We start from the raw sequence: 7,455 nt of genomic DNA, 5'->3' as shown, positions 1-7,455 counted from the left end.
CAGGACTCCACTTACCGCTATCTCCGAGACTACTAAGTACAAGTAAAGTTGTTCGTCCATTTTCAGGGTATGAAGCAGCGGCGGGCTCGATAAGTACTGCTTTAGTTCTTCCAAGGCCTACTGATATTTCGGGGTCCATGCAAAATTGTTCTTCTTCCTAAGCAGCGAGAAGAATCGGTGAATCTGGTTTGAGGACCACGAAATGAATCGCTCTAGAGCGACTATGCGCCTGGTTAGCCTCTCCACGGCCTTTACATTATCTACGACCTTGATATCCTTGATAGCTTTGATTTTATCGGGGTTGATCTCGATCCCCCAATTAGATACCATAAAGCCGAGAAACTTGCCCGAGGCAACCCCGAATGCGCACTTTTTTGGGTTGAGCTTCATATTATACTTCCTTAGTATATCGAAGCTTTCCTGCAAATGCCTTAAATGGTCCTCTGCTCCCAGGGACTTAACTAGAATGTCACCAATATAAACTTACATAGATTTCCCTATTTGTTCTTTCAATATTCGATTTACTAGGCGTTAATAGGTTGCACCATCATTTTTAGTCCGAATGGCATTACTTTGTAACAATAGGTGTCGTGCTACTTCGTGATGAACAAAGTTTTTTCCTGGTCTCCCGGCTTCATTTGCATTTGGTTGTACCCGGCCGTGGCATCGATCATACGATCGATGTTAGGCAAAGGAAAAGAATCATTGGGGCATGCCTTATTTTGGTCTTTATAATCTACACACATTCTAAGTTTGTTTCCCTTCTTAGGGACTAGCAGTACGTTTGTCAGCCATTCGGGATACTTTACCTCTCGAATGGATCCTAATTGAGAAGTTTGGTTACCTCTTCCTTGAAGAAGGCATGTTTAATATCGGACTGGGGCCTCCTTTTTTTCTTCACGGGCGGAATTTAGGATCCACGCTCAGCTTGTGAATGGTAATTTCCGTAGGGATCCCTGTGATATCGAGGTGGGACCAAGCAAAGCAATTCATGTTAGCTTAAGGAAATGAATAAGTTTTTTCTTGAGCTCGGGGGTTAGCCTCGTGCCCAGGTATACATTTCATTGTGGCTGATGTTTGATCAGTGTGATTTATTCCAGCTCTTCGAACGTTGATTTGGTGGCATCAGAGTTATCAGGAACTACGAAAGATCGAGGTATCCCATAGTAGTCGTCCTCATCGGTCTCTCGCTTCTCCGGTTGGGTCGAAGCTGGTGTCTGTGGTTGCTATTTAGCCTCTTGCTTTCCCTTTGAATCCGATCCCTTTGCTAAAGAAAGTGTTGACACCGGTATCACTTCATCGATTGCGAACATCTCCTTGGCGGCGGGCTGCTCCCCGCACACTGTTTTTGACTCCCTCAGATGTCGGGAACTTCAGAACTTGGTGAAGGGTCGAGGGTACTGCCCTCATGTTATGGATCCAAGGCCTTCCGAGCAAGGCATTGTACCTCATATAACCCTCGATTACATGGAACTTCATTTCCTGGATGGTTCCGGCCACGTTCACTAGCAAAATAATTTCATCTTTGGTGGTTTCACTCGCCATGTTGAAGCCGTTAAGTACTCGGGTTGCGGGCACAATTTGACCTTGAAGGCCGTGTTGTTCTACAACCCTCGATCAAATAATGTTGGCTGAGCTACCTGGATCAATATTACCAGCTCATTGTTATGAGGTTGTTCGATCCCTTCTGCATCATCGTCATTGAAAGACAAAGTCTCTACCGGTAAGTAGTCTCGTGTTCGCTTTTCCCTTGTGATTGTCATCTTGGTGCATTTAAATACCGATCCTTGAGGAATATCGACTCCTCTGACGATCGTGTGAATCACGTTTTGCGGCTCCTCCCGCTCGTTCTGTCTGTTCGAATCCCTGTTTTTGAAGTGGTTCTTAGCTCGATCACTTAAGAATTCCCGAAGGTGTCCCTCGTTGAACAATCGGGTTACTTCCTCCCTTAGCTGTCTGCAATCTTCTATTTTATGGCCATGGGTGCCATGATACTTGCATAAATGGTTTGGATTTCTCTGGTCCAGATCGGTCTATAGAGGTCGAGGCCACCTAGTATCTTTGATACGTCCAATGGCCGACACTATGGCGGAAGTATCTACGTTGAAATTATATTCTGGCAATCGAGGTGATTCTTTGGACACGACGTCCCTATCGAAACCACTTTTGCTCATGAGCCCTCGGGAGCTCCGTCCCGATCATTCCTTCTATCATTCCTAATGGGATTGCATACAGGGCCATTATTTCTCCGATCTCCATCGTATGGCTGATATCGATCTCTGTTCGACTGTGGTTCCTGGTCAAAGTCCCTTTTAACTCTTTCCACGGGCCTGTTAGGATAAACCGAATCGGCCCAAGTGACAGCTGGATATTTGATCAAATTCTATTTCAGTTGTTGTGACGCTACGGAACTTCGAGTATTGAAACCTTGAGTAAAATCTTGAACAGCCCAATCGTCGGTAACTTGTGGCAAATCCATCCGCTCCATGTGGAATTGAGATACGAATTCCCTGAGCATCTTGTTGTCTTTTTGTCTTACCTTGAAAAAGGTCCATTGTGGCAACCATAATAGCTCCGGCGTGTGCCTTTACAAAATAATCTACAAGCATAGCAAATGAATCAATAGAATTAGGTGGTAAATTGTGGTACTATATCATAGCACTCTTCGATAGAGTCTCCCGGAATTTATTCAGCAATACGGACTCAATCTCATCATCTTCCAAGTCATTTTCCTTAATAGCGCACGTATAAGAGGTGATGTGTTCGTTTGGATCTGTCATCCTGTTATACTTCGGAATCTCGGGCATACAGAACTTCTTAGGCATTGGCTTCGGAGCCGCACTCGGGGCGAATTGCTTTTGGACAAACTTTTTGGAATCAAGTCCTTTCAATACCGGGGATGCCCGGGATATGGTCGACCCTAGAGTTATAAGATTCCACCTTCTTATAATTTTCCTCGATCTTCTTCTCCCCTGTCTCGATTCCGTTCGTCAGTTCTTCGAGCATTTTTACGATAGATGGGTTGGTCTCCAGTTCTCCTCCATTTGATCTCTTTCGCACCGATTCGGCTCTATGAATATTTTTTTATGATGGCTCGAGCTCGATCCTGCTTGGTGTACGATTCTAATTCTGGAGTTGTGCTATTGCAGCTTGTTGAGTCTGCAACATTTCGAATATCATTTGAAGGCTAATCCCGCCTTCTTACCGCCCTGTGCATTCTGATCGGCTATTCGAGCATCTCTGCAGAAGCTACTTTCAGGATCGACGCCCAAATTCCCATTAATGGCAATATAGGAGCTGACGTCGATTGGGTCCACGGCCAGAACTCCATCGGGGTTGACTCGAGGTACTCCGTTTCCCGGGCGGCAATATTGTCGTTCTCGCCATGGAGACCAATAGTATGAACTGAACAATAGAGCTGGTAAGAGATAAAGAATGTAATATATTGCTTGGTTATGCGTGAATGTATGATGCCTACAGAATGTTTGGGACCCTCTTTATATAGTAGAGGAGTTCTATTTACGGTACAATTCTAATTACAGAAGCAAATCCCTTGATAGACTAGATAACCGATCCTGACTTGATACGTGCCGAGATTCCGTCACGATCCTCCCCACAGCAAAATGGGGTTGCAGAATGGAAAAAGAGACATTTATTGGAAGTTATTAGGGCACCTTCCTTTGAGATGAATCTTCAAAAGTCTTTATGGTCTGAAGCAGTGTTAACCTAGGTTTACCTGATTAATAGGGATGCTTTCCGTGGTATTGAAAGGGACCTGTACAAGTGTGTGCCTGACCACGGATATCTCGGCTTTCTGTTATTCGACTTAGCATGCTCCCTTTGATCTCTTTCTTGCTTTGGTCTCGATCCCAGCTAGTCTCGATCTTGATCGGTCATTGATCCACGAGCTCACCGACTTACCTTCGCACCATGGTTTGATATTACCGAGGCTGAGCCCTGATCTGCCACCCCGATTTCGATTAGTCATACAAAATTAGGCCAGCCCGATTTTGACCATATACAATATCTTAATTGATCATAGCAGCTCTGATATACAAGAAATTCATTTAAAATACAAAAGGTATTAAAGCCTTGACATTTCTAGGGAAATCTTCGAATTTGGAAATGTACCATTTCCTAGTAGCATAACTCCTCCCCGTCAAATAAAATACTGCGCCTATTGTAGAAGAAAAAGAAAATAAAGTTTGGCTAATAAGAGAAAACCCAAAAAATGTGACAATCTCAAAAAGGTAATGAGGGCATATAACTAGGTTAAATAGGCCACCTTTGGGAATCTTATAGCCATTTTCACCCTTTTTTCTCATATTAGAAAGGAGAAAATGGTAGTAAAAATTGCCAATAATTCCCACTAAAAATACAATAAAACCAAGATACTTCAAATCAATATTTGGGTCTGATGATCCTTCAGTCAAGTGTTGAATATATATCAAGCTTGAAAAGGCCATTAAGTAGGATGAGGAGATAGTAATTGCAGAGTTCATAGCCATGGCACCACTGTATTTGTGTACAAACAGAACCTGCAAAAATACATAAAAAAAATTTGAATTCTCTTGACATAAGACATTTCCTATCGTACCTTTAGGACTAGCGTTATCCTCGTGATCCCTATTTTTAGGTCATTGGTATTCTTTGGTTCGATTTTATATTTTTTGGACGTTGCTATTATTTCTCTTTCCATAGTTCTTTGTCATAATTGCTGTAAATTTTGATTTTACTGAGCCGAAGGTTTTCCGAAAACTGTCTCTCTACCTTCACAAGGTAGGAGTAAGGCTGCGTAAATACTACCCTCCCCAGACCCCACTTGTGATAATATACTGGGTCTATCGTTATTGGTAAAGGTAGTTAAAAAATTACTTTAGGTCTCGGGTTCAAATTTTTTAAATCCCTTATTAGAATTCCTGACTCCATTACTGACATTATAAAAAATCTATATGTTGTCGGTGCATAGAACTTAAATTATTATTAAACTTTCATGATGCTAGTACTTTTAGAATAAGCTTTGATAGCAAATGTGAGGAAATATTACACTACTCTCTTAGCTAGCGTTTGGATATAAAATTTGGTTAAAACTTGAAAAAGGACTTTTGAAGTTGTGTTGAAAAATAATTATTGAAAGTTGAAGTTGTGTTTGGACATGCAATTTATTTAAAAAAAAAGAAAGTAGAAGTTTTGTGAGTGGAAAAAAAAATTCATCCAAAAACTGCCCTAAACTAGTTTTTGGGTACTTGAAATTTTTTTTCAAAAACTGATCATATTTCATACCCAAACAATATTTTCAAAATTTTTTGAAAAAAAATAGCCAAAATCTATAGCCAAACAGGAGCTGAGTCTCTTACCAACTTTTATATAGGGAAAAGGGCCAAAAATGGCCCTCTACTATGCGAAAAGGATTATTTATACCCTCCGTTATACTTTTGGTCAACTATTTCCCTCGATGTTATAAAACTGATGCAAATATACTTCTCCTCTGTTAGGATTCTCCACCATGGCCAACCATCTCACGTGGCCTGGCATTTTGCTGAGATGGATGTTATGTGGCATGTCACATTAGTGTCCCAACAATATTTTATCCTCTCCTTCTTCCACCGCCACCATCACCTTTTTTTTGCTTGAATTGATATTTTGTAAGTTGAAGCTCATGAAGAGTTCCCAGTTATATTAGTTGGATTCGTTTTACTGACCCTTTTTTTTCTTCCCTTAAAGTGGGTAAAATTGGATACAATGTTTTGTTTATTTCGTTTTTCATTTGGATATAATGTGATATTTTGGTCTTTTCCACTTTCAGTTTTTTTTTTTCTCGATTGGATGTATGTTGTGTTTTCGTATGATTTGTTCAAACAATTCTGGATGGCTAGTTATCTTTTCCACTTTCTCAACTTTAATAAGGTGCATATGTATGCTGGAGAATCTTTTTTTTGTTTGTACAATATGTCCAGATAACAATCTATTATGTGTTCTGCTTGCTCAATAGAATTAGTAAACAACTTCCTTTAAAATCATTTTTTTTTCTGTGGTGTATACGGATAATCTCTTTTGGGAGACAGGGTGAAGGGAAAGGTGTTGGTGGAAGAGGTGGAAGAAGAGGGTAAAATGTGATTGGGACAGTGATGTGGCATGCCACGTGGTGTCCATCTCAGTGAAACGCCATGTCATGTGAGATGGTGTGGCCATGGTGGAGGGTCCTAACGAAGGAGCGGTATTTTTGTACTAATTTTATAACATCGGCGTAATGATAGACCAGTAGTGTAACGGAGGGCATAAATGATCATTTTTCACATAGTAGAGAGGCATTTTTGACCCTTCTCCCAAAATTTTATAATAGAAAAGCTGTAGGTTTTCACGTGTCTGCTTAGAATAATAAAATCGGATTTCAAATCAGGGCTGCCCTATTTACATGATTTTATGACAAAAGGGATTCAATAACCCTCTTCAGGTCAAAAAGTAATTCTTCATAGTAAACTTGATATAATATCCTTTTTAGAGTAACAAACCAGTTGTACTCAATTAAATTGAACTGATGATAGTAAAAAAAAAAAAAATATATTATCGATAAATATAACATAAATTCTTTAATAGTAGTAGTAAGGAAAGAAAAGGGTAATTACCTCAAGAACTCTTTTGAAGAAATGAATGGCAGTAGCAGAGTTGAGCATGAAAAATCTGATTCCACCATTTGGGAAGATCCAAAAGAAACTTAAACATGCTATTAGAGTAGGGGTATAAGCTATAAGCATTCCAATTCTACTTGGGACCTTAGTTTTGACTTGCTTTTGAGAATTCACATTCCAGAACTTTGAATATTCAAGATTCTGTATTCCAAAACCTTCTGAAATACCCAATATTGCAGAAAATACTAAATTCATCATTACCATGATTTTGATGAAAATTGTACTTGGTTCTTGAAATAATATTGCTCTAAATATTTGTGCCATGGTCATCACTTCCTCTCTGGTATTTTTCCTATCTTTCTATTGTTTTCTCTTTAGGATGTGTGGATGTATTTTTATTGGATTAAGGGAACAAAAAGACAACAATGAAATGTATGGGTACTGAAGTAGTTAGGCCAAGAGCATCTTACAAATGGCTGACCAAGAAGAAAATGTGAAATACTTTGTTAAGAAATAAGACACAAGAAGATAAAAAGGGCAGTACCTAATACAAGTATTAGTAGATGTTTTTACTATACAAATACGTGATATATAAATTATACGGAGATAATTTTATCATAGCTTCAAAACTCCCTGCAAATAAGACACAAAAAGATATATAATAAAAATAAAATCTTAATCCCTGCACTGACTTTGTGGATAACATTTTTTCCTTTCTCATTGATGAGAACGGACCAACAAAAAGGTTTGGGGGGTGGGGGGAGTGGTGGGGGTGGGGGGGGGGGGGTAATTTTTTTTTTCTAAAAAGTGGTACGCTTACCCGATT

The 7,455-nt window shown here is 39.7% G+C and overlaps 1 protein-coding gene across 1 annotated transcript; it reads right to left on the bottom strand.

The window, feature by feature from the left end:
• Positions 1 to 3,422: 3,422 nt before the first annotated feature.
• LOC109214080 (steroid 5-alpha-reductase DET2-like) lies at positions 3,423 to 7,255 on the bottom strand. The gene is made up of 2 exons (XM_019377963.1): positions 6,627 to 7,255; positions 3,423 to 4,538 (listed from the first exon to the last, which is right to left on the bottom strand). Exons 1-2 carry the CDS (start codon positions 6,957 to 6,959, stop codon positions 4,068 to 4,070), a joined length of 804 nt encoding a protein of 267 aa, XP_019233508.1. The 5' UTR covers positions 6,960 to 7,255; the 3' UTR covers positions 3,423 to 4,067.
• Positions 7,256 to 7,455: the final 200 nt, after the last annotated feature.

Source organism: Nicotiana attenuata, unplaced genomic scaffold, assembly GCF_001879085.1.
Source record: "Nicotiana attenuata strain UT unplaced genomic scaffold, NIATTr2, whole genome shotgun sequence".
Taxonomy (NCBI): Eukaryota; Viridiplantae; Streptophyta; class Magnoliopsida; order Solanales; family Solanaceae; genus Nicotiana; species Nicotiana attenuata.
This window is presented reverse-complemented; position numbering and strand designations above follow the sequence as displayed.

What these genes read in the sequence shown, in the direction of transcription:
- LOC109214080 (XM_019377963.1), bottom strand. Translation starts at nt 6,959, where the DNA reads ATGACCATGGCACAAATATTTAGAGCAATATTATTTCAAGAACCAAGT. An exon ending in TCTTCAAAAGAGTTCTTGAG is followed by an intron (nt 4,539 to 6,626) that starts GTAATTACCCTT and finishes GTATTTTTGCAG; the next exon opens with GTTCTGTTTGTACACAAATA.